Source organism: Sinocyclocheilus anshuiensis, unplaced genomic scaffold (genome assembly GCF_001515605.1).
Source record: "Sinocyclocheilus anshuiensis isolate Anshui unplaced genomic scaffold, SAMN03320099.WGS_v1.1 scaffold2090, whole genome shotgun sequence".
Taxonomy (NCBI): Eukaryota; Metazoa; Chordata; class Actinopteri; order Cypriniformes; family Cyprinidae; genus Sinocyclocheilus; species Sinocyclocheilus anshuiensis.
This window is the reverse complement of record NW_015560626.1, coordinates 1,029,983-1,056,360: the sequence shown is the minus strand read 5'-3', so window position 1 is coordinate 1,056,360 and position 26,378 is coordinate 1,029,983. Positions and strand designations below refer to the sequence as shown.

General features: G+C 37.5%; 1 protein-coding gene across 3 annotated transcripts in view; it reads right to left on the bottom strand.

Moving 5' to 3' along the window:
* Nucleotides 1-340: 340 nt before the first annotated feature.
* Nucleotides 341-26,378, bottom strand: part of LOC107681944 (zinc finger protein 385A-like) — an 85,681-nt gene continuing 59,643 nt past the window's right edge. For all 3 annotated transcript variants that reach the window (XM_016478317.1, XM_016478318.1, XM_016478319.1), the window contains 6 exons: nt 23,748-23,858; nt 16,050-16,221; nt 7,258-7,587; nt 3,401-3,585; nt 3,182-3,274; nt 341-3,075 (listed from right to left, as the gene is read on the bottom strand). In XM_016478317.1, coding sequence (XP_016333803.1) covers nt 2,848-3,075; nt 3,182-3,274; nt 3,401-3,585; nt 7,258-7,587; nt 16,050-16,221; nt 23,748-23,858 — 1,119 coding nt within the window. In that variant the 3' untranslated portion in view covers nt 341-2,847. The remainder of the gene's footprint in view (nt 3,076-3,181; nt 3,275-3,400; nt 3,586-7,257; nt 7,588-16,049; nt 16,222-23,747; nt 23,859-26,378) is intronic.

Genomic DNA, 26,378 nt, shown 5'->3' with positions numbered 1-26,378 from the left:
CTCATCCTTGTGTAGTTCCAAACCCATATGCTGTTTTTTTTCTTTTTCTCCTCCACAGAACACAAAAAAATATATTTTATTAAAGAATCAATATGCTTGGTCAGGGAATTTTCTTTAAAAAAATCTTGAAATTAACAGTTTTTAATTCTCAAAATTATTTTGAAAATTCTGAAATCAGAATAAAACTACATCACAGAACACAAAAAAATATATTTTATTAAAGAATCAATATGCTTGGTCAGGGAATTTTCTTTAAAAAAATCTTGAAATTAACAGTTTTCTCAAAATTATATTATTTTGAAAATTCTGAAATCAGAATAAAACTTTGTTTAGGTAGCAATATTGCTTTGGTAACATCCTAAACATCCTGTAAAGTGACTGTAAAAAAATGTCATAGTTTAAATGATATGATATGACATTGAACGATGATGACAAAAGTTGATTACGAAAAAAAACAGCAGATGGGCTGAATAAAAATGCAAATTCACACTCTGACAGTAGGTGGCGCTTCTCACCAAAAATAATTTGCACTAATGATGTGAATTTCAATGTCAGAACGGCGAGTTTGCAAGTATGATTTAAATAATTATTTCTTCAAAAGAATTCACACAAGAGTCAAAGATCTTTTTGACACTGTGGTGCTTTTTTTGGAGCTCGATACCCTGGTCACTAAAAAACTGTCATTTTACTGTAATTTTTCATAAATATCTCCTCCTTTGTCCTGTTGAAAAAGGTCTGAAACGACATGAGGGTGAGTAAATGACAACAAAAGTTTAATTTTTCGGTGAACTATCCCTTAAACCAGATTCTGTCAGGTTTCCCAGAACCGGATTCTATCCGTACGCACACAACAAACACTACACGATACACACCGACGTGAAACTACAGCACCCATAATAGTGCCTCAGTAACTAATGAGAAATGGAGGTAACGTTCCATCAAAGCACAATGGTGGACGCTAACCGCAATTAGCATGACGTAATGGCATTATCATGACGTTTCCCACACAACGCAAACAATGCCACGAACAAACAAAAAAGTGAACTAAGCTACATACGCATAGGCTATGGCTGACTACACATTGTTTGCGTTCAGATATACCCTGTCCCCCACTCAGAGATGAGAAAAGACCCTTTAATATGAAGGGCCCGTCCCTGTGGGTGCCCCTTTCTTGCTTTAAACGCCCAGCTTTTGTCCTAAAAAGGCTAGTTTATCTCTGTGGAAGAACGTGGAGGCCTTTTAGCAGCCGTACCATTTATAAATTCTCTTCTACAACAAATGACAATTGCTTATTGCATTGCAATATCTAAACAACAGTAAGACATTGTCGCACTTTGCTTATCAGTGAACTGTCGCGTATCTCCACCAACACGACAGGCCCTAGTTTGATGTTTATGCTTATGTTACTTTACTTCCTCCAAACACGATTTCTACATGTAGATCCCACCCGAGTGCAGGTTTTCAGTCTTCCATAGAAAAATATTCCTGTTTCAACGTATCAGTGTGCTATGAAAATGAACCAAAAAAACAACAACATCAAAACAATTCATTGATCATGATAAAAGAACAAAAATAATATGCATTGCATGGCTTTAGATTCAAGACAGGAAGTTCATACCAAAAAAAGGGGAGATTGCACAGTCGGGTCCTCTGTGACCTCCTCTGCATCTTCTCTCTGTTAATTTTTCTCATGGGCATCCGCTGGAGTGGCTGTCCTGTTATGTCAGTCCTTGCGGGATGCAGGCTGTCTCGTGAGACTGAACGCGGAAGTCGGATAGAAGGGGGGCCGTATTGCTTGGGGTTGCATAATGTCCACTGAACATACAGAGACAGAATGAACAGAGGAGCCTGTATGTACTGTAAGTCCAAGTGTGTGCTTAGGTTTGTTGCCTTTCTCTGAGAATCAAAGTACCCATCCATCTTATCTACGTACATAATTCACTTCGGAATATTTCTAAAGTCAACCAGCTTGGATGTTCTGAACTAAACTACGCTACACAATAGAATAAATAGACGTCTACTGATTTTCTAAGATCTAAGACAGGGGTCTGGGGTTTTTCAGTCAACCGCTCCTAGTGCAAACGGATGCAAAAGCGACACAAAAGAAATCTCGAGTGTCTCTTCTGAATCCCTCTGTTTCCCTAGCGAGATGCGACTGTATGAAGTCGGGCGCCATGATAAGCTTCTCAATTCAAGCCAGAATTGGGAAAGACCTTCCCCACAATCCCCTGCTCGGAGTCTTGACGTGGTGGAACTGCGACGGAGATTGGGGCGTTTTCCTCTTGCAAAGATGCCAAAGCCAGACAGGACAAGTTGAATACAGCGAATGCTACGAGAAGCGTACTGATGGTTTCTGTAGGTTTCTCAAGGTGCATAGGGTTGAGGGTGCATTTATTCCGAACAACATTTAACTGTAGTCTTTGTGTGTTTTGGGGTGTCTAGAAACTGATTCCAGCATGTATGGCTACCATGTGACTGCTGCTACCTCACAGTATGAGTATAAATAGAGGGAAGGAACAAGGATGTCAGATGGACTCTGCATACGATATTGCTCTATTCCAACAATCCCTGCATTCGTTCATTCATCCACCAACGAATAAATCACTTGATCTGAACAAACGGAGATGAAGGAGGCGGTTAAGGGTGATGGAAAGAGGGTTGGAATGCCAGTCGCACCCTCCTTCGTGGCTGTGCCCCCTTCTGCTTGGTTTGATGATTGACGTTGTTGTTGATGGGCCGATTCTTCTCATTGCTGTGGTGTTTCACTATTTTTTCGTCTTCACAGTGTGCTTTTGGAGGTGAGGCTCCGGACTGGCTGTGATTGGCTAAGGGCGGGTGAGGGCGGAGTCAGTATGGCGAGAACAGGATCGGCCCGTGTGAGGTGCGTATGGGCCCCGGAGCTGGTCTCAAGATGGCGTGGCTGAGGGGCGGACCCTGAAGGAGGTGATGATGCGGATGGGGGGCGGAGGATGCTGCGCGAAGAGCGAGCGGATTGGAGGAGGCCGCCGCTGCCATTGCCGCAGCAACGGCCAGAGGACTCGGCAGGAGGCCGGCGCCTAATGCTTTGGTGAGATCCTGTATGAAGAGAAAAATATTATGACCCAACGATATCATATTGTAATCTGACATACAATTAAATGTGCATGCAAGCACATTTAAATTAGGATTGGTTACCACTTACCGCAAGGTCAGCTCCCCTGTGCTTCTTGTGTCGGCTCAGGAGGGGGTTTGGCTTTCCTGCCACTCCGTCCCGGTGCCTTCGACTTGATATGTGCTGCAAACATATCAAACATACCAATTTTGAAACAAATTTAGCTCGATAACAATATATACAGCATGTAAACAGCATGACAAGCATTTAAAAGAAAAAACAATTACGAACACCATGACCCTCGCTCACCTGTTTGAGCTGCAGTTCTGAGTTGACCCGCACGTTGCAGATCTCACAGTGGAAGGTGCGTTCCTGAGTATTGGGGTCTGTGGCCCCGCCTTCCTGCTCCCCGCTGGGCTTCGGACCCAAACGAGGGTATGCCTTAATGGGGCCCAGTCCGCTGCGGGCTTCCAGAATGGTTTTGTGTTTAGTGCCTGAGGAGTGAGGAGAAATACAAGTGGGGTTTTGAAAATTGAGTGTTGTTATAAATAAAATATATTGTATATATGTACATACATGCATACAAATTAGGGAGTTATATATTACTGTTTTTGAAGTCTCTTATGCTCAACAAAGCTGCAATTATTTGATTGAGTATTTTTTTTCAGTAATATTTTTAAAATATTATTACAATTTGAAATAACTTTTTTCCTTTAATATATTTTGAAATGTCATTTATTTCTGTGATGTCAAAGCTGTATTTTTAGCAGACATTACTCCAGTCCTCAGCATCACACGATCCTTCAGAAATCATTATATTACTGATTTGGTGCTTAAGAAACATTTCTTATTAGCAATGTTGAAAACGGTTGTGCTGCTTTATATATATTTTTCTAAATTGTATTTTTCCCCCAGGTTTCTCTGATATATAGAAAGTTCTAAAGAACAGCATTTGTTTGAAACTGAAATCTTTTCTGACATTAAATAAATGTAAAAATTAAAATAAATAATATAATATAATGTAATAAAAAGAATATATGATAAATAATAAAAATAGCAACAAAAATAATAATAATAAAATAATAATATTATATTATGATAATAATAATAAATACATAACATTTAATTTAATATGAACTACAGGCAGTATTGCAATATCTGGTCATAACCACTCGAGGGCTCTTGAATCTTCCGCTTTGAATTACCATTAAAGTCCTTGTGAACTGGAAGTTGCTGCCGACTTTATTTCAGTGCAGTGACATATTTCCAGCTGAAACGGAATATTGAATAGAGGGCATGGTTTTATTTTTGCGCTCCTCCTCTCTGTCTCTCACTTATAGCAATCTAACGGTTAGAGGGGTGTGTTTAAGGATATTCTGCCCAAGCCATCAAACTGACGTCATCAGAAAAGGAATGCCATTCCAGAGCGGAAGTAAATGTTCAGATTTTGATTAAATATTACGAAGACAAACAATTTTTTTCAGTGGATTAACTTGCACGGACTAATTGTTCACATCAAGACTAGCAATGTGCGCTAGTAAAGTAAATAAAGTCAATTTTGATTTCATGCGGACTTTAAATGCAACTGCTCATGCTAGGGATGATTCTTATTTCTGTCCACATGTCTAATAGGCAGTCACACCATTCTTTTGTTGGAATGCTTTGCACTTGGAAATCATATCCTTTTTGAATTTCATTCAGGTTACATTATTGTACAGTACTGTTCATAAATCAAGAAGTATACTGCCTGGCTTTTAATTTCAAAACTGTGTTACAAAACTGAATTCCTCAAGTCTTAGTGATTCGTTCAGTTTGGCTCTCCTCGTTACAAAGAAGCTCATCAATTCTCCATTTCCTGTGTTTGGAGCCGTGCAACACATGGTTCTCCTTAAATGTTTCGCGTCATGTGCCTGCCCTCACAATGTCAATGATATGGACAAAAAACACGTGACGTCCACATGCTTGGGTTCCTAAGAACTAATGTCTTTGTTTTGTTCTTAACCAAGAAAACATTGGGAATGTTGAAATGTTCTCTTGCCAAACCAAAAGCAGGCTTAATTTTCCCCCTCTTGACCAAAAGTTCACCTTAAGTTTGGGTTTAAAGAGACAAGGCAAAAAAAACTCTCTTCAAACTGCTCTTCAAAAATGCACTCTTGCAATATTCAGACTTAAAATTTGTTCCAGGCAATGAGCGTTGCTAGTTTCACAGTGTAACAGTGATTTGTAAATGCCATCTGAGAACTAAACAGATAAAATAGGAATTGACAGCTGTGTCTGAACATACAGCTGCAGAAATATAGTACGCTAAAACTCTCCCTTCCCCTCCCGACTTATATCTGTGGTTGTCTGCACAACATATGATTTGATTTTTTTGGCTGTGGTTTAGAGAATTAATTTAGGGAATGGACTGTATTGATTCCAGATAGCTTTCTGAAACCCAGACTGATTAAAATTTGCCATTCCATTGGCAACAACGCCCTGATATCACTCATAACTTGTAATGTTTACTTTAAAACATGGTCTTGTTCCAAGAGGAACGACTTCCATGTAGCTTCCATGTATCAAAGTGTGAATATGCGCCGTTTAATTTTCAGACCACATAAACAGTTGTCAAATACTTTATGTAAAGGCATTAATTTCTTTTGGCCCGGGGAAAAACAGACCATTTAATCAACAAGCTCAACATGAGAAATTCCTAAACAGACGGTATAAACACTGAAACTATGACTGCAGTTTTCCCTGATAAATAAAAGAGGAGATCAATAATAAATAGAGTTGTGTGTGCTTTTGCAGCAAAGTCTTCTCTACATTCACCTTCATCTCATCAAACAGGGCTGTTTGTGTTCACACAAACTGAATAATAGAGCAGAATGAGATATGCTCAGGCATTCGATATACCACGAGAAATCAAACACTGCCTAAAATACTACAAGCTGCACTGCAGTACAAAAGCTGATCTACTTCATTCATTTTTTGTGCACACCTTTGGGGCAAACCGAGAGGACAAGCGGCGCTGTAAAGTTGTGTATAAAACATGAGAGAGAGAAAGCTTCTAAAGACGCCCGTTTTAGAAGTTTAAAGGGGTTTTTCGGTGATGGACGTAATTGCTAGTGTTCCTCTAGTGAGCTGCCTTGAGCTACGCAAAGCATATTTCTGCTGTTCACAGAACAAGATCAATCTTGCAGACTGTTCTTAAAATAATTATGTCTTCTGAAGTCATTTGAGCATGTATTGAGAAAGACAACCAGAAGGTTCGAATTTAACATTTGCAAGTGCAAAATTAAAAGTAAAATCTAAATAAGGATTATAAAAATCCTGTTAAGTACATTATTTCCCAGTTTGTCAGCAACTTTATTAGGAACAGAAATATGGTTTTATTCCAGCGGAATGATAGTCTGACTCTATGCAATCAATCAATCAATCAATAAAAAGAAAGAAAAAATCTGCCAACAGAAATGTATCTAGTATGCATAATTTATGAAAAAAATGAATGTAATATTCTATATGGAACATTTATTGCATTTAGCACAACATGGCAAACAATAATATGTCTTCACGTTTTGTGATAGGAAGCTTTATGGAGATATTTTATATATTATGAATATATATATTATATAATTATATTATATATTATGAATATTTTTACAGATATTTTAGTAAATAACAGTTAATTAGTAGATAACAGTCAGATAAAAGTGCCATTGCTGATACACACACACACACACACACATATAAATAAATATATATATATATATATACATACACACACACAGGTATAAGGCAATTTAATAATAATATATATATATATATATATATATTTTTTTTTTTATGGTTGGTTGGTTGGTTAATTTCCTTGCCACTGGCAAAAATATTGTCGCCTAAAAGTAGAATTAACAGAGCAGAGAAACACTATATAACCTCTGCATTTGCTTTTTCTGTTTGCAACAACATTGCGCATTTTAAAACCATAGCAGTACAAAGTCACATGTACAGACTAGTGAGTCCCTCAAACAAGAAAATGCATGGAGCATTTGTTATTATGTATAATCTATCCACCTCTAAGCGCTCATTGGAGACTCTTTTTTCCAAATGACGGATGTTTTGTGTAATCAGTCAGCACAGTAAGTTATTCAGTTCAGATGAGCTGTCGCTAAATGAATGTTCACCTTTATTGTGGGCCTCCAACTGGGAGAGTGAATTGACGGCCACTTTGCACAGTGAGCAGTAAAGCAGCTTCTTGGCTTTGTCCTCTTCGGTCTCAGGGTTGCTTGGGGTGACTGATGGCGCCCCAGGGGCCCCGGTGCCAGCCTGCTCTGGGTTAGAAGAGCCACAGCCGGGAGATGAGGAGGTGGCTGGAGGTAGTTGAGGGGTAGTGGGGGTGGGCAGAAGAGGACAGGTGGAAGGACCGGGGGATTCTGGGGTAGGGGGAGCAGAAATGGCCGCGGACCCTGGGGCCACCGCGGGTCCATTTAACTGTGGCACTGGCCACGTCTCATCTGCAAGGCAAAGCAAACAACAAAATGACATTTAAATGGAGTATTTATGGAAGTTAATGGCCTCTGCTGTTTCATTTTTTTAAATAGCAAAACTGCAGCGCAGGAATTCAAGAGCTTTCATGCCACAGAAATGTGTTTTCCTGTAAACCTCAAACCAGGCGTACCTCAAATACCTCGTCTTAAAGTGAGCAACCCCAGCTTTTATAGACCACATAAAAACAAGTTTGCAAAAAGACTAACTTCATAAAATAAAATTATATACATATGTTTGTATTTTTATGAGCCTTCACATATTGTTTAGTTTAATATGTCAAGTAAAATGGGAGATGCTTAGCAATATATAAACATACATTTCAGAGCATCCAGGACTCAAAATAGCAGTCTTTGCTTCTAACTTCTGTTGACTTAAGCACTATTCGCACGGGGTTAGTATTATCTGGTAGGTCATTTGCGGGGGAATTTTTACTTTACAAATTAAAGACATGGCCGATTCGCACGGGATTAAAATAACAGACAACCTCCGCAATTATTACAAATGACTGGAGGTCACCAGGTAATACTAATCCCGTGCGAATAGAGACTAAACAAAACCTGTGATAACTGCCTCAAGTGATAACTGCCTCAAGAAAAGGTAAAGGAAAGTTTTTGAACTAATTCTAACCAAGGCTTCATTTATTTGATCAAAATACAGTGAAAACAGTAATACAACTTGAAGCATTTTCAGCAGCCATTACTCCAGTCTTCAGTGTCACATGATCCTTCAGAAATCATTCGAATATGCTGATTTGCTGCTCAAGAAACATTTCTTAATATTATCAATGTTGAAAACAGTCAGGCTGCTTAACTGTTTTTTTAGGATTCTTTGATGAATAGAAAGTTCAACAGCATTTATTTGAAATAGAAATCTTTTGTAACATTATAAAACATCTTAACTGTCTCTTGCGACCAATTTAATGCAGCCTTGCTGAATAAAAGTATTAAATAAAAACTCAAATCAAACCCATGACCCGGGCATTGCTAGAACCAATTACTTTACAGAGAAAAACATGTTTTGTCATTCACCCTACTTTGGGTTCATACTAAAAAACCCTCAAATTGGAGCAGGGTGTTACACAGTTCCGGCTGTCACCTTCAGTTTAAAAAATGGGTTATCAACTAAAAAACAAACATCCAACCTACAGATTATGGCTTTAGAAAGACTAGGAAAAAGTATCTCTTGGGGGGGAAAAGTAAGCAGTGACTTCAACACTCAATTTCCTTACAAAGATGATGTGTGTTTTTGTCATTTTACAAACATTTAACCACAACGTCTTACATAAACTCTTAGTCATTCCCTCCCCTCCCCTGAAGAAACACAGTGTTCAGATTTTATTCACCATGGCATTTGAAGTTCAACAGCCTCTGCTGTGGTGGCAAATCCTGAATGGCAGGTGGATAAGAGCTGGTTAGAAGCAACTAGATCCCTCGTTTTACAGGAAACAGTCCTCTCTCTCTGTACATTGGAAGTTTCCAGGCAGATTTCTCAGTGTCTCTCTGTTTGTGGAGCAGATGAGAGTGTGCTCTATATTTCTTTTGGGCTCGATCTCCTGTCAGAGCCTCATAAAGATCATCTGGATCAAAGCACGGGGCGATGACATACTGCTCTTTTGGAAGATACAGGATGTTACAGAAAACCCCTTCAAAAAAAACACCAAATATAGACCAATGCTTCGGCCAATAGCTATTATAGCATCAGAATGGACGGACCAAACTATATGGCTTGTACTTGGTGCAGGTTTGGTTTTGAATAGCTTGAACTTTTAACTCTGATCTAATATTCCCAGGGCTCTTTTCCACAACACACCTCATTCCCTTTCAGGCCCCCACCCTCCAACAAACACACACACTCACACACTATGCGTGTGTAGTGAAAAAATGTGGGTTTGGCCATGTGCATGTGGTTTGTGTTAGCAGATCGTGGTTTGGGGGTGGAGGAGAGTGTGTAATGGGGGATTTCAGAATCCTCCATCCTCTGGATGGTTGCCATCCACCACCATCATTGACATGCCCTCCATGTTCGCTGCAAAGTGTGCCCGTCTGCCCTCCATTTATTCTTGCTCTGCATATTTGAAAGTGCGGTTACACAACATGTAATCTCAGAAGACTCATATTTAATTCTTAAATTAACACACGCCTTCCTTCAACTGCTGAAGGAGTCAGCTGCTGTAAACACTAGCTAGTAATGATGTAAATATTTTTAAGAAGGTTCAGAGGTCCAAAAGAACCCCCAAATATTATGACTCTAATATTACTTTAAAAGTGCAACTGTTGCAAACCAACAGTGGGCAGGGAATTATGGACATCACTTGGTATCTTTCTAATATGCTGATTTGCTGCTCAAAAAACATTTCTTATTATTATCAATGTTGAAGACAGTTTGTGCTGCTTAATATTTCTGTGGAACTTTTTTCTTTGATGATTACAACAGCATTTACTTGAAATAGAAATCTTTTGTAACATTATAAATATTTTTATAAATTGAATGCATCCATGCTAAATAACTTCAGAACTCATACATGGTTTGTGTGTGTGTGTGTGTGTATATATATATATATATATATATATATATATATATTCATTAATAAATCCATTAATATAAAATATACACTCTTTTAAAATATGTTCAAATGAATTTAGGCCCTATTTGATAAAGTAATATATTAGTGCTGTCAATCGATTAAAAAAAGTAACCAAATTGCACATTTTTTTTCTGAAATTAATTGCGATTAATTTAATTAATGTAGAAACAACATACAGTATATTTTTTACATTTATTTAATGGCATCTTTTTTTAATGACTGAAGGTGAGTATTACTGATACCAATACTACTGATGTCTCTGGGAAATTGTTTTTTTTCCCCCTAATAGCCTATTTAACCATTAACTGTAGCCATTCAACATTACAGTATAATTGAGAGCTATCAATTTGAACATTTATTAGACTTTAAAAAATAACAACTTCTAATTTTAGTAAACTTAAAATAATCTTCACATAAGCCCATTAGAATAAATGTCATATTTTCCTGTGCCATTCAGCAAGTAGGAAATATACAGAAACTGAATAAATTTATCAAACAATAAATTCTAAATTAAATATAGATGAATGCTTAAAGCTACAAAAGTTATTGATTTCCTCTTTTTTTCTTTTGTTCTTTGATGAACAGACATCACAGCAGCTGGGTTATTAGGTTATTTGGCTGCTATTACTTTAAGAGCTGCTGCTGCTGAACGTGATGCAATCTGACACGCATGCTCGTAGTTTCATTTATACTATAATATGAAATGATACAGGCTACTGTGCGCGCCAATGTATTTGTGCATGCAATTGAAGAGCACGCACTACGAGCACAGTATAATGGCTGACAGGACAGGAAAATAAATTTTTACTGACATATGGCCTGACAACATCTCATCTGACCGCAGTTCACTGTTGTTCTGCTGAAGCTGCCTCATCACCTGTACCGTTTCAGTGCTCGTTGACTAACGCCTGGTGCTGAGGCGAAGTGGAGTGCGCGTCTGAAAAGTCTCCTGTTTGATGTGTTCGTAAAGACATTCTGCATCTAAATAAATGCAATTCTTGTGAAGAAAAAAAGAGACAGAAGCAGCAGTTCTGAGTGGGGTGGCCAATCTTAGCTCCGCCTCTGCATTTAAATATTTTTAACGCTGTTAAACTGCAAAAATGAATCGCCTGCCTTAACACCTTAATTTTGACAGCACTAATATCAAAAATATACTCTTAAAATATGTACAAACTCATTTAGGGAACAATTAAACATTGAATTCATTGAATAAAATAATTATATTTTAAACCATCTGCTATTAGATATTACTTTTTTTAGTTTTAATGATTTAACTTTAAATATGTGATCTTCTGTGTTCTAATCCACCATAATATAAGATTTGTAATATTTATATGAATATATATGAGCAGCAGGAACAGGTTTTTTCTGAAATAACTGTAACTGATACAATGGGTGCAAAAAGCAAATGGGAGGTGAAGAGCACAAAATATAACAAATTATTACAAATTCTAGTGGGCTGTCACTTAATTATAACACACAACAGGATGTATACTCGTGGTTGGGACTAAATCGGCCATGACAGAAAGCGTAAATGATGCCTGTGCATTCAGTAGAATTATGATAGCTTAGTTACAGACTCCACATACAGAACCTGAACCCACGAGGACAATCTCTCAGTTTCCAGACAGTAAACTAAACCTGCTATTAATGCTGCTCTGGTTACACAGCCACTGACAGCTGTAGCGGAGAAGAAGGTGTGTGACGTGGTGAAGCAGGGGTCTGGTTGTGACCTATGCAGGTGGATCAGATGTTCTAGGGATCAGGCAGAAGAGAGGCTGGCCTTTACCCCACTTCTACCCTGCCCATCATCAAAGATTAATGAGCCCTGAAACAAGATGCCCCAATGAGCTTTGGGACTTATTAATTATGGAGTCGGGTGCATTCATTTACCTTGCTCAGATCGCTGTTTCCCAGATGCATCTTCCATCCATTACAGCAGACCTGTTTACCAAACGATCCTCGTCGTCTTTTATAGAGTCTGCATGTTAGAGTGGTGATTCTGCCACTGTAGCTCAATAGAACAGAGCTGTCGGAGATGGAGAAAGATCTAGCTGGAAATGTAATGGCACTTCAAGCTTATGCTGTGAAATATGGAGGCCCAGACGAGTGTCGTGCAGCCTTCTGTCTCTATACAATCTCCAGATGTGTAGAAGACTGCTGGAGATGTATAGCTTCATTAAACAGAGTGACTGTGCAGAAGTGGATCTTGGGGACAAACAGAGTGCTAAAACTGTTCAATGCCAAACCTCCTGCGCATCCTGCCAAGTCTCCATGTTATTATGGGCCCTGTTAGCCGCATTCAAACCTTACAACAAATACTCACTGGGATAAAAGTGTTCCTACAACAGGAAACGTAAAAAAAGAAAGAAAAAAGTTAAATTTAAAGAATTAGATGAACCACGAATTAAATTCTTTGTAAAAGAGCTAAGATTGCATCTGAGCATAAACTACGTACATTGGTTGGGAATTTATTTTTTAGCTTGAATTTCAGCTTAAAGGGAAGTTCACCTAAACAATTCTGTCATAAAATACACCACGTCTGTATTTATTTGATCAGAAATACAGAAATATTATTGCAATTTAAAAGAAAGTTTTTCTATTTTAATATGTTAAAATGTAATTTATTCCTGTGATGGCAAAGCTTTCAGCAGCCATTACTGCAATCCGTGTCAGTTTTTTTTTTTTCAGGACTCTTTAATGTACAGTATAGAAAGTTCAAAAGAACATTTCAAATAGAATATTTTGTAACATTATAAAGGCTTTACTGTAACTGTAACAAATGCATCCTGGGTGAATAAAAGTTTCAATTTCTTAAAAAAATGTAAACTTTTATTTTTAAGTTTCAGTTGCTTTCTGCATGTTTCCTTGAACCAGTGACCATCTTCTGAACCAGTGATAATGGTTCAGAAGATGGTCACTGGTTCAAGGAAACATGCAGAAAGCAACTGAAACTCTATAGCCACTGTAAAGGTGACTCCACAGGACCGAGTATTGTCTTTCTACCTCTGAGAAAATGCTGGATCTAGTGATGCGTGAAACAAAATCATCAATAAATTACATCTCCGGCAGTTGAGGTCCAACACAGCCTAGTGTTTCTCATGAAGCGTGGGAATTCTCCTCTTGAGCTTTCACATAAAAATACACACACACAGAGCAGCCAGCAAGATGCGTAGACAAGTGAGATAAAGTGATTAGGCCCAAGCACTGAGCCCTGATGCATCCCCAATATCTAGTCACGTGCTTCAAAGTTAATCTCTGACTGCAGTGGAAGTAGAAAAAAAAGATGAAGAGAAACACACCCAGTGAGCTCTAAACTTTTACAAAATGACTACACTGTACAATCTCACCCAGACACACACACACACACACACACTTCTACACACGCTGGGATTGCAATGTCCAGATGGAACTGCAGCTGTCAGGACTCTAGGGGTTGGCAGCTCAATGAAGGCTCTGTTGTGAAACTAGTATTATGGGAAGGCATCAAAACAAAGCAATTGTCGGGATATACAAACAAGCGAGCCACCGGCCCGCTAGGGGTCGGGGTCACGGGAGTAAGCTTTGGATGGAAAACGGCATTCTTTCATATGTATCTGGTTTCACATTTAGATCATGGCCAGTTTGTTTTGGCTCCCTCCCTCTGGAATACTTTCTAGGCCTAAGGACTATAGACAGTTTTCTCTGGACAGGCAAATCCCTCAGTGAGAGACATGGCTATACTGTCCTCCTCCATCCTCAGTGAAAGAGATGATAAGCAGGACAAGGGGATGTGGAAAATAAGGCAATCATTCTGTATATGATACTGTATGTTATTTTTGTGAAACTTAAAAAATGACATTTTTTGGAATTGAAAATATTTAAATGTCTTAAAATGTCAAGTTACAATGACTAAATATCTGCCATTATTTTTACAATTCTATTTTTAAAAACTGCTCTTTTAAACGTTCAATTTATCAGAATCCTGAAAAAAATGTATCATGGTTTCCACAAAAATATTAAGCAGCACAGTTTTCAACATTAATAATAATAATAAGAAATGTTTCAGCATATTAGAATGATTTCTGAAGGATCATGTGACACTGAAGACTGGAGTAATAGCTGCTGAAAATACAGCTTTGCCATCACAGGAAAAAAATTACAATATATTGCAATTGAAAATAGTAATTTTCCATTTTAATAATATTTCTGTTTTTACTGTATTTTTTTTATTAAATACATGGAGTCTTGATGAGCATAAGAGACTTTCAAACATCTTACTGACCCCAAACTTTTGAATGGTAGTGTATTTGGATTAAAAAAAACTATTAATGATTTCAATATTATGTACTTCATTTTGTATTTTCAGATTGAGAATTGTACAATGAGTTACAAAGTGTTTTGTACAAAGAGTGTAAAGTGTAAAAAGAGTATTGTACAAAATGTTAGTTGTCTTAAATTACCACAGACTCACATGAATATTCATCACACACTTATGAGACAAACAAGGCTCATAAAATATCTTAAAATGCCACTCACAGACCATAAAACTGTGACTAGGGTAACAATCAACTAACAGATCATTTTAAATAGAGAAACAAACACATCCTGATGTCATAAGACAATAAGTTAGTAAACATTACAACAAAATCAACAACAGTTTAAATTATACTGGTATGCATCTAGATATCCAGATGTGTGTGTGTGTGTGTGTGTGTAAGTCACACACAGACTTACAGGGAACGTTAAATAAGAGCTTGCAATAGGCATCGAATCCATGGTCCTTCTGAGGCCTTTGATATGGATTTCTTTTGGCGTTCACGAGTGTAGTTTAAAAACTGAAATTCAAACACTTGTTTTAAAGCTTCTCATAAAACATCTACCGGTTGTGTATTTTTTTTATACCTCATTTCTGACAGTTTGATCCAGATTGAGGCTGGCAATAACTGGCGCATGAAAAGAGCAGGGAGCACAGACGTGAAGAGAACGGGAAAAGAAGAGCGGCAAATAACAAGCACAAGAGGGAGTCACCCACCCTCTGGCAGTTTATAAACTCTGTGCCCCCATTTCATCTCACCATCATTATGATCTGCCAATGTTTAATCACTTCTCATTAAAGCAAGATCAACTGTGATGTTTCCCTTCTGCCCTCTTAGCTAATCCTCAGACCTCTGAACTTTTTTATAGCCACGTTCTTTGTCTCACCAACTCTCACTCACTGCTCATCCTCTGCTCCAGCTCAGCCCTCCTAATCCCAAAGTTTATTCTGATACAGAGAAAAATGGGCTTCTAATACCTAATAGTCCTGCACACAGCTCCATAAACACATCAGCTAGGCCTTCCTAATAAAGCGGTGACGGTCAAAGTCACGCCACTCTAGTAAAATTAGACTCTAAATGAGGTGGTCCATGTTTGAGACCTTCATCCAAAATTCCTCAAGATGTTTCAACAAGACAAACAAGGAATGCACCATAGATTGGCTATTTTAAATCTTGGCCTGGGACTGAGGAATCTTGTTTTTGTCTCTTTCTGTTATTGTACACACAGTGCTGTAATTGCCCTGTGACAGATCCCAGACCTTCAGTGTTGGGAATGTTCAGTTGGCTGCTTCTTAAAGAGTGAGGTCGGACCACACACTTGGAGAAGATTGAATATTTGTGGCGTCTTTATGTCTCATAGGGTGAGTTAAGTGTCCTGAGAGTTTTGAAGCAGAATAGACCCCCTTGTATTATGATTGAAAGCTTCATATTCTTCAGTTTAATATCTTTTCTGGGGAAACACATTTTCTTCCCAAGTGTTCTGTGTGAGTGAGCAGAGACAACCAGATGTGCATGTTTTACAATCACATTATTCTCAAGCTCTTACCTGTTTTGCTGGGGTCAGTATCTGAGATTGCCGGTAAGGGTCCCGTTGGTGAGGGGGATGAGACAGGCCCGGGAGGAGGTTTGTCACTCTCTTGTGGGCGGCTCTTGGAGGTCTCAATGCCTTTGACTCTCCTAGCATGACGGTTCCCCTTGTAATGGGCTTCTGCCTGACTCTGAAACAAACACAGACAGTGCTGCTTAAACATTCTATAAATGCAACTTTCAAAGAGGCTCCACACAAACAAAACAGGTAGAGTTACAAAGTTTTTAAAGCTCAGGACACAGGCCATATTTGACATCTGGTACTGGATGGAGGCATAAAATGGGCTTATTCCTACATGCTTGTCCCTGGACACTGATGCCACATGGAATCCATTTCCTGTGACTGTGACACTGTTTATGTGTCTGCTTTTAGATGTGTCTAATAAAGTAAAGCCCCCAAAACAACAGACGAATAAACTTCAAATAAAATAAAATGTTATTTATTTTGTATATAAAACAGTTTAGATAATATAGATGAGGTCATTTCAGCACTGTAGTTCAAATTGATCATGAAACCATTCTATATAAAATATAATAATTAAATAATAAAATTTGCAATAATTATTATTATTTACAATATTTTTATATTTTAATACAAGTTTATTGTCATTATACATAATAATAATAAATGTATAATTTTATGTTGTTATTATTATTAAAAAAAAAATTACATATACCATATAACCATTATTCATGACAAACAATGTGTATTCTGGCTATATATCATTTAAAAAAGATAATAATAAAGAAAATAATAATAATATAAAATAATAAGTATTATTTAACACTTATTTATAATTTTGTAAGTTATTTTAATATTACTTTTTAAAAACATTTTAAAAATGTATTTAATTTTTAAATAAATGTTTGATTTATTTAAATATTTATTTAAATAAAAAAGTTATTTAAATTTTAAAACGTTCAAATTTCTTGTAATTTTTAAAAATGTCTTAAACAGACCTTGTACACAGATGTTATAAATGAAATAAAATAGTATTTATATAAGTATTTATACCATTACACATGACAAATAATATGTATTCTGATTTAATATAATTTAATAATGATAATAGTAAGGAGAAGAATATAAAATAGTAATAATCATTTATATTGACTTACATCAATTATATCATCAGTTTAATTGGTTATAATTTTAAGCTACTATGTTATTTCAATATTATTTTAATACACATTATTATTATTATTATTATTATACTTTAATTATATAACTATAATGCTAATAATAATAATGTATAATTAAAATGACAAAATTAGTTATATCATTAGATATGACAGTGAATATGAGGTGTGTTTCTATGATTTTACAATTAACATTGTGTTTGAATAAGTCAAGATGAAGAGACGCAACTGAAAATGTGACCATTGTTAAGCGAAAGGATATATTTAGCAGTCTCAGCGGTCAGTGCATAAACAGCACTAAACCAAAGGAAACACGAAACACTTGACTATTGTGAAAGCTCTAATCTGCATAAACAATTCCACATCTCTGATGTGGCACAATCTGTCCACTCATCGATCACGCTGACTTGACCTCTAGCAGGAACACATTAAGAGATATTTCCAGAGACGTTGACACAGGAGCTGTCGCCTGTAGTCTGCATCCTCGTTACAGGGGAGCGGAGCTGCCACGCGGCAAAACACGTACAGTGGGTACGGAAAGTATTCAGACCCCCTTAAATTTTTTTAGGACCATGTGATATTTCAGTTTTTCTTTTTTAATAAATCTGCAAAAATGTCAACAATTCTGTGTTTTTCTGTCAGTATGGGGTGCTGTGTGTACATTAATGAGGAAAAAAAATTAACTTAAATGATTTTAGCAAATGGCTGCAATATAACAAAGAGTGAAAAATTGAAGGGGGTCTGAATACTTTCCGTACCCACTGTATCTGACATGCCTCCCAGCAGCACGCTTCAAACAGATCACCTAGCAGCGGCCTCTCAAAACAACGATGACTTCAGAATGCATCCCATCAAGACTAGCATGATGATTATTAAGTGGCAGGATTATGTGTTGTGTGAAACCGAGAATGAGTTGACAACAGTTGCTGCAGACACTGGGAGCAGGACCAAGAGACTCATACCAGTGTCATCCAGGGCTCAGATGCTCACAACATTGGAAGAGGCGTGGAACCCCCGCAGAGACTCATGGGAACAGAAGAGATTAAGACAGCTAGGATAGGCCTTTAGAGACAGTTAGGGTACACTTGCAGTGAGGGAATGGCTGGCATTAGGTTGGCTTTTCCTGTCTGTTGTGGCAGGTTGTGGGCTGTAATTGGTGATGACAGAGCCTTATATAGCTGGTGGTCTGTAATCGAAGCCTTCAGGGGTTTGAAGGAGCTGCCTGTCTAAAGCACATAGGAAACTGAGGAGGATGTGGGAAAGAGGCACTAAAAGAGCACAGATCTCTGGGATTAAGGAGGAAAGAGGAGAAGATAGCCATGTGGCTCTGGCAGGAACTAGCAGAAAGCTCAGTGGATATGGGGCTAAAGCACAGGTGCAGACAGAGATCACACAGACATAAAATGAATGTAAAACAACCTATATGAGTTAAGGAATGTAAAAATTATCAGACTTGCAATAGAGTGAAGAAAATAAATGCAGAAAAAATCCACTTCCACATCCAAGAACAAATGAGAAACACAGTTCATGCCATTGCCATGTGCAAGGAACAGACTCGGTCTAGGGCTGTAATCACAACCATGAGTTAAAGAGATGTCAATACTGGAGATTCCAAATATCTATTCTAACAGTCTGTGACTTGGAATAAGAATCGTAAAGAATTTAACTCTTTCGGTTCTGGTTCCAATTCCTCTTAAAGATTCCAGTTCCACTAATGATTCTTTTAGTACTGTACTTATAAGAACTAAATATGTTTTTTTTTATTTTTGGCGTTTTTACCTTTATTATGACAGGACAGTAATGAGACAGGAAGTGAAGTGGGGGAGAGAGAGGGGGGGCGGGATCGTGAAAGGTTAGCGAGCCGCAACTCGAATTCGGGACACCCGAAGCGCAACGGTGCTATATGTCGGCACGCTGCCCACAAGGCTTTTGGCACCGACAGAACTAAATATATGTTTTAAAAAATCATTGCATAGATAAATAATTTTTTTTAATTCTTGAAAAATGCATTTACACAGGTGTTATAAATGCAATCAAATAATTAGCTTTACCTGTACTGTATGTTACACAAAAATACAAAACAAATAATACATGTGGTAATATAAAAAAAAAGACTAACAAATAAAAAAAACACTACTAACAAAACTCATCTTGTGCATCTTTAGAAATTATTTCTCACAGTTAGTTGCAAGCTGTATTTGTTTGATTGACTAAAAAGAAACTTCTCATTAAAATAATTTGTCCGGGAATCAGTCTATACGCACATATTTTTTTCAATTAATAAAAAAAACAACAAAAAAACAACCTTCTTAGGAATCCTTTTAGGAATCGGACACTAGGCTGACTGTGCTGGATGTTCTTGATTCACTAAAAATAACTGATTCATTAGAGTCATTTGTTCATGAGTCAGATACAGTGGTTGCGCTGCAAGTTTTTGATTTACTTTGAAGAACCGGCTCATACTAGTGTTTTGTTTGGGAATCAGAATATATTGGTTGCACTGACTGTTTTTGATTCCCTAAAAAGAATGGGCTCATAATAATCATTATTTAAGGAGTCTCACTGGTTGCACAGCATATTTTTGATTGAATACAAAGAAAAGCAATCAGACAACATGGTTCAAGCTGTCTACTTCATGCTGTAAATTCAGTAATGCTGTTGTGTCACCGCTGAATAGCAGTACAGTTCTCTGTCAGAGTATTTTAGTACAGTGGTGCTTCAACACTGGTGGAAGAATTCATGTTTGAGAACCCTTCATGGAATTGAGTGTTGTTTGTTTCCAGTAAAAAAAAGTTTGTGACAGCCTGTCTGATAAAATGACACTATCTTGTAGCCAAGCTCTTTTGGCCAGTTCTTAACTCTAATTCAATAAGATAAGCAGACCAGTTTTAGCAATACAAACCCAATTTTCACGTTTGAACTCTCTGAACCCACATACAGAATCCGTTCATTGAAATTCTCAGTGAATGCTTTCTTAATGAATCGACTTACAAGAGAGGGCATACATTATGTGTGAAGAATACCTCAGCCATTAGATATGAATACAAATCAAGAACCAAGCCAAATCCATGATGTGCCAATGAGAATGATGTGCTCGTTTGAATGCAGCGCTATCTATAGAATAAGGAAATGAGGAAAGTTCTCGTCCAGATGGCACGGGGTTGACAGATGAGTTGGTTTTGAGAGCACAAAAAAAACTTTAGGCACAACGATAAATACAAATCAAGAACCAAGCCAAATCCATGATGTGCCAATGAGAATGATGTGCTCGTTTGAATGCAGCGCTATCTATAGAATAAGGAAATTAGGAAAGTTCGCGTCCAGATGGCACGGGGTTGACAGATGAGTTGGTTTTGAGAGCACAAAAAAAACTTTAGGCACAACGATGGAAAAACAGGGAGCACAAAGAACTTTTCAGAGGACAAATTAGGGCACAGATTGTCTCTGTCTCATCGAACCACATGTGAACAGTATGTAATGCAACATAAGCCAACAAAAATACAATTACAACAACAAAATGGGAAAGGACTGCAAAATGAGGATTGACAGCTGTGGCTATTCCCGAAGCTCAACATGCACATGGAAGGTTAATTTGCCCTAGTGATGGAAAACCAGTCAGCGAATGACGGAAATTGTGCGACAGCGGTGGGCCACTGCAGCTCTGGCGGAGGGACGCGCAGTCAACCCTGTCCTACAGCAACAGTGACACAATATGGTGACATCACTTCTGCAGCGCGGCAAGGTTATACCTCCATCTTGCGCTAGAGTGAAAGGGACAGAGGGACACTGGCAGCACAGCATAACACAACTCTGAGCCCCTAGTTTGATGAATGCATCAGATAACACACGCTGGCAGCCAATAGTCTGCTTTTTCCACTACAAATGTCCTCCGTTATCGGCACTGGGGGTTAGGAATCTATGAATCCATAATGGAGCGTGAAATGATGATGGGAAGGAGGCAAGGGAATAGATATTTTCAAGGAACAAAAGCATTGCTTTATTCAGCATATAGTAGAGGAACAAAATGTAGACTCATTGCTCTGTGTAACCATTTAATGAAAGATGGCATTGTATAATTTAATCTCTTAACGTAGCTGAATCGTTTCCAGTGCAACAATGCATGAAAGACGCAGCACAATATCTAATACAAGATCAGAACTCGCAATTCTTTGATGTCTTTTCTTTTGATCTCTCTGTCTTTTGCTCACTGCTGATTGGACGACGTGAACATTTGATGCCTGACAACTTTAAAAATAAACAATAAAGTTAAAATTGTTAGGACATTGATAAAAGAATGTGTGAGTTTGTATGTGGGATGATGAGTGTGTGTATGTGGCACTTTCCACAGATACAGTACATTAAAAAAAACAATCAAAAAACTACATTGTTTCAATGTTGTGAGAACCAGGGAGTTTTACTGACAGGCAATCTGACCAATCATAATGCTGAATCTGCCATTTTTGTCCGACAAACGAGAGGAGATTAACGTCGGTGGACTTGAACATAAAAAAAGGTGTGCATCGATGTCTTTCTGCGGCTGAAACAAGATACCTTCTCATGTTCATTCATGTTTATTTCATGCTATAATTAGTAAAGAGGAAGAGGCGATCGGTTCATGTGCTGCTTGAACTGAGCTGCTAATCTGTCACGACACATTAAAGAGCCACAACACAGTATTTATCGTTTCAATTTCTTAAATGACAAAATTTTAAAGCTGTGACTTTGTTTCATACCTAAAGTAACCTGCTCTGTTTTGTCCTTCGGCACGTTGTCATTGTCCTTTTTGCTCCATGATGTATTTTTCACTGCGTGAGAACATGAGCATCATGGCTTGTCGGACATAGCAACAGTAACAAAGGGGGTGGGTCTTTGCGACGGGTCAATCACAATTGGATAAATAATGCCATGAGATTAATGGGATTTAAATGGGCATTTAAGTAATAGTTCACCCAAAAAATTCTGTCATCATTTACCCACTCGCAGTTGTTTAAAAATTGCATGACTTTCTTTCTTCTGTCGAACAAAACAGAAAATAATTTGAGAAATGTCTTTGTGTTTTGTTTTTGTTCATACAATGGAAGTCAATGGTAACCAAAACAGTTTGGTTATCAGTATTCTTCAAAATATCTTCTTGTATTTTCCGCAAAAGAAAGTCATACAGATTTGAAGCGACATGAGATTCTAATGAATAAACAATGACAAAATGTTCAATTAAACAAACAAATAAATAAAGAGAAAGAAAAAGCAGCCCCCATATTCTACCCCTTTCATGGAAATTGCTACATGCTTAAATTTGTGTATCATTAAATGCAATGATGGCAAGCAGGGAGACATTGTAAAAACGGGGGTGTTGAAAGAATATGAATATTTTTTACAAACCAGGACAGCTGCAGGTGTCAGAAATATCCAATCAGCAGTTGTGTCAAACTCGTTTGACTTAAGGGTCATGAACTGGGTTGTAAACTAAAGGCATCTTTGGGTGGCACTTTGGGATGTGGAATTTATAGCTGAACTAACAAGTAACGACCGTCTAGGATATTTACTGTGAACCAAAACAAAGCAACATTAGATGACAAAAATAACTGTAGTACAAAACTTCAATCTGATCTTCACCTCCCTTGAACTAACTACAACTCTTAAGTCCAGTTGTTTAAGAGAATTGCTGAGTTGTCTCAAATTCTCTCCCCATAAATCTTTAAAAGCGAGCTGGGCTAACAGCAAATTTCGCAGGTCTCCACAAGCAGGCTTGGCCTCCCATCTTCTCCCTGTCTTTCATTGTCTGTGGCTGTGGTTTAAAGAAGGCCATACATCTGCTCGACTGGAGGGCCGAGATTACAGGCTCACACCAAGAAAGCCACTTTCTGCCCATGATTACAGTTCTCGTCCGTAAAAATAGCGCAGGCTAGTGGGGCACTCCCAGGTCCTGCTCCGTTACTAATCTCACACGTCACAATGTCTGCCACAGCTGCAACCAAATTCAGCCCAGAATATTTCAGGCTAAAGTTTCTCCCCCAACAAGCGTAGCAGCAATTTGGTGCATAAACAACTAACATAATTGCTTTCATTGATGCATGAGGAATATTGTAACGTCAAAATGTGCGATACAGATCTTGCAATAAATGAATGTGGCAAGTCTGAAATGGAAAAACTGGAAGTTGTTTTCGTAGGAAGTTCTTACTTGTGGAAATAATATCTTCATTAAGACTATGTTGAGAGAGATTTTCTTCAAACTTGTTTTAATCGTCGAATGAGAGAAAAAAAAACACTTCATGCTGTAAGCTTCCATCCTGACGTGCTTTGCGGATACAGTACTTCAAAGAGGATTTGCCGTTGGCTATTTCCGGACTAGAAAGCAGAGTGTGCAAAATATCTCAGCAGTATAAACATAACACTCATATTACATAGAAAACTCACTCAAAGAACGCTATATACCATTTCATGTCTTCAATAAAACAAGCCATTTGAGTAAGACACCAAACATGCATGAAGTCAAACGGTCCAATATCAGATACCTTACCTCCGAGTTAAAACGGATCTGGCAGACATTACAGGAAATGATTGGCCGTTTGGTCTTCAACAGTGGGACTCCAAAGGTGTGGTTGATCACTGCCTTCTGAACAGGATCCATCTGAATACAGAACAGGAGAAGAAGAAGAGGGAAAGGGAAAAGAGAAAGGACGTGTGAAACTAAATTCTGGTCCGACTCCCATTAGACAGACAAGGTCGTTAATCATGTTGATGGAAAGGTCTATGTGGCAGTACAGTGGCAGCAGAACATGGCTAAGGGCGGCCATATGGTGCAAAGAGTCAGGACACCTGTGAGATCAAGTCAGGGTGAGCAGCGAATCTCCTGCACAAATGTTGTCCGGCCCTGTATTCAGTTACAAAATATCAATGGCTTAGCTAATAAATGAAGACAACCTAATTACTTACTTGGCTTTAAGGAGGTCACACTACACTAAATAATTTCTAAACAAGCACGTAAACTGCATAACAAAACATTCCTGAATAGAATCATGAATAGAGCATGAAATTATATTATGATATTATATTGTCTATCTGTCTGTCTATCTATCTCAATAATTTATATTCATTTGTTATTTAATAATTATTTGTTCTTAATATTATTATTAATTAAATATATTATTTAAATAATTGTTTAAACCACACATTACATTTATGTATATAACACAAAAATATAATATATATTATATTTATGTATATAATACATATATATGGATATATAAAACTAATATATGGAATATAACTAAATATAATTATAAATAAAACGAATAAAAATCGAATTAAATATAACTTAAATATTACAAATATATTGGTAACCGTAACACTATATTAGGTCCCTTATAAGGTCTCACAATAAGGTCTCTGTTATTTAATGCATAACTAACACTAAGCAACAATGAGCAATACATTTGTTATAGTATTGTAATTATTAGATAATAAATGTTGGCTCAGGTCTATTAAACAGATACAACTTTTGATTTTAATAACATATACAGTATTTATTCATTTGTTTTTTAAATAATATATTAAAATAATATATTAATATATTATATAATATATTAAATATATTTTTAAACAATTATTTACACAATAATATTTATGTACATACTACACACACATACACACATTATCCTTTAAATTGTTTCTGCTAGATCAGTGTCCACCATGTAAGAGGTCAGATTTTAAAATAAATTTAACCAGTTATACTAAGTACCGCATCCAATAGCACCTTACCAGATGGCTAAGCCTCTGTTTATGACCAGTTTAATGCACAAAGCCTGATGGTTGCAGTCCAAAAATCTTTTGGCCTTGTGGTCTGCATTCGCAGCTATATTGTCATATGATTATTATTTGCCTGATAAAGTTTAATTTCATTTGAACATTTTGACTTGACATTTGATGCAGTTAATCTTCGTACTGTACATTTACAACAAATTCATCAACACTGTCTTTCTGTCAAACTTGATTTTATTCTTTTATTTATTTATTTATTTTGACTAATGAAGTGGAAAGTGATACAGTACATCTAGTTACAGAAAGAAAACGTTTAACCTTTCAAAAACATATATAATGGTTGTGCTTTTCATTCCAACTTCTAAGAACAATAGTCTTAATACAGGCCAGTTTGGAACGTCTTCTCTTGGCTGGGAAAGACGGGGAGAGGCTGAAATGAATATTCTCTTAGTCAAACAAAAACATTTTGAAAATCTGCAAACGGATCGTATCCAAGCAACCCCCCTACTAGAAGCAAACACACAGAGAGCCGAGATGTGGTTTAGGGTGACAGCGCACACCATTTGTGGATTAGCAGGCCTTGCACCGGACTTCCTCCGATTTTTGCCTCTTATCTCTTTTGGCACAGGCCTGAAAACTCGTTTCTGCGCCGCCGTATCCGTGGAGGGTCCTGATGCCGTTGTGCATGTGCAAAGTCCACACTACATCAGTCAGACAGGCACTGGATTAGCCACAATGATGTTGTTCTATGGCTTTGCCTTCATGAATCTCCAGAGGATTAAGTGAAGCTGGCAGTTAGCTGGGTAATCAGAACACCTCCAGCTAGAACACATCAATAGATACAACTGTCAGTACTAACAGCCTCGGCGAGGAAACGGACGAGGGAGGGGCTCCGACGGGCTCTACGGGAAAAAATCAAAGGCCTCTCATAAGAAAAAGATTACTTTTAAAGGGTCACGTCTTTTTTTAAAGTCTACTGGCTGCGTTTCAACTCAGAACACCCTTCTAATCAAGATTTAATAACATACAGAAGTTAACATGCATCTATAGACCAAAATCCTGGGTGTTGGTCCATCATGCTTCACGTCGTGAAGTAAAAATAGCACTGCATTGAAGTGGTCTTCTGCTGGTGGTGATTTACTCCTCCAACTTTCTCGGAAAAGAGAGACATCTTGGCTCATGACTATCCCAACAAATTTCCTTCAACGTAAATGATGTTATGATACAGCTTATGAGGATGCGTCAAGAATTTAACTAAAGAAACCACCAAACCACAGCTGAAAGATGCTTTAAAGGCGAAAATGTGTATTCGGTCATCATCTATTCACCCTGATGTCGTTCCAAACCTACATGACTTTCTTTCTTCTGCAGAACAAAAGATATTCTGAAG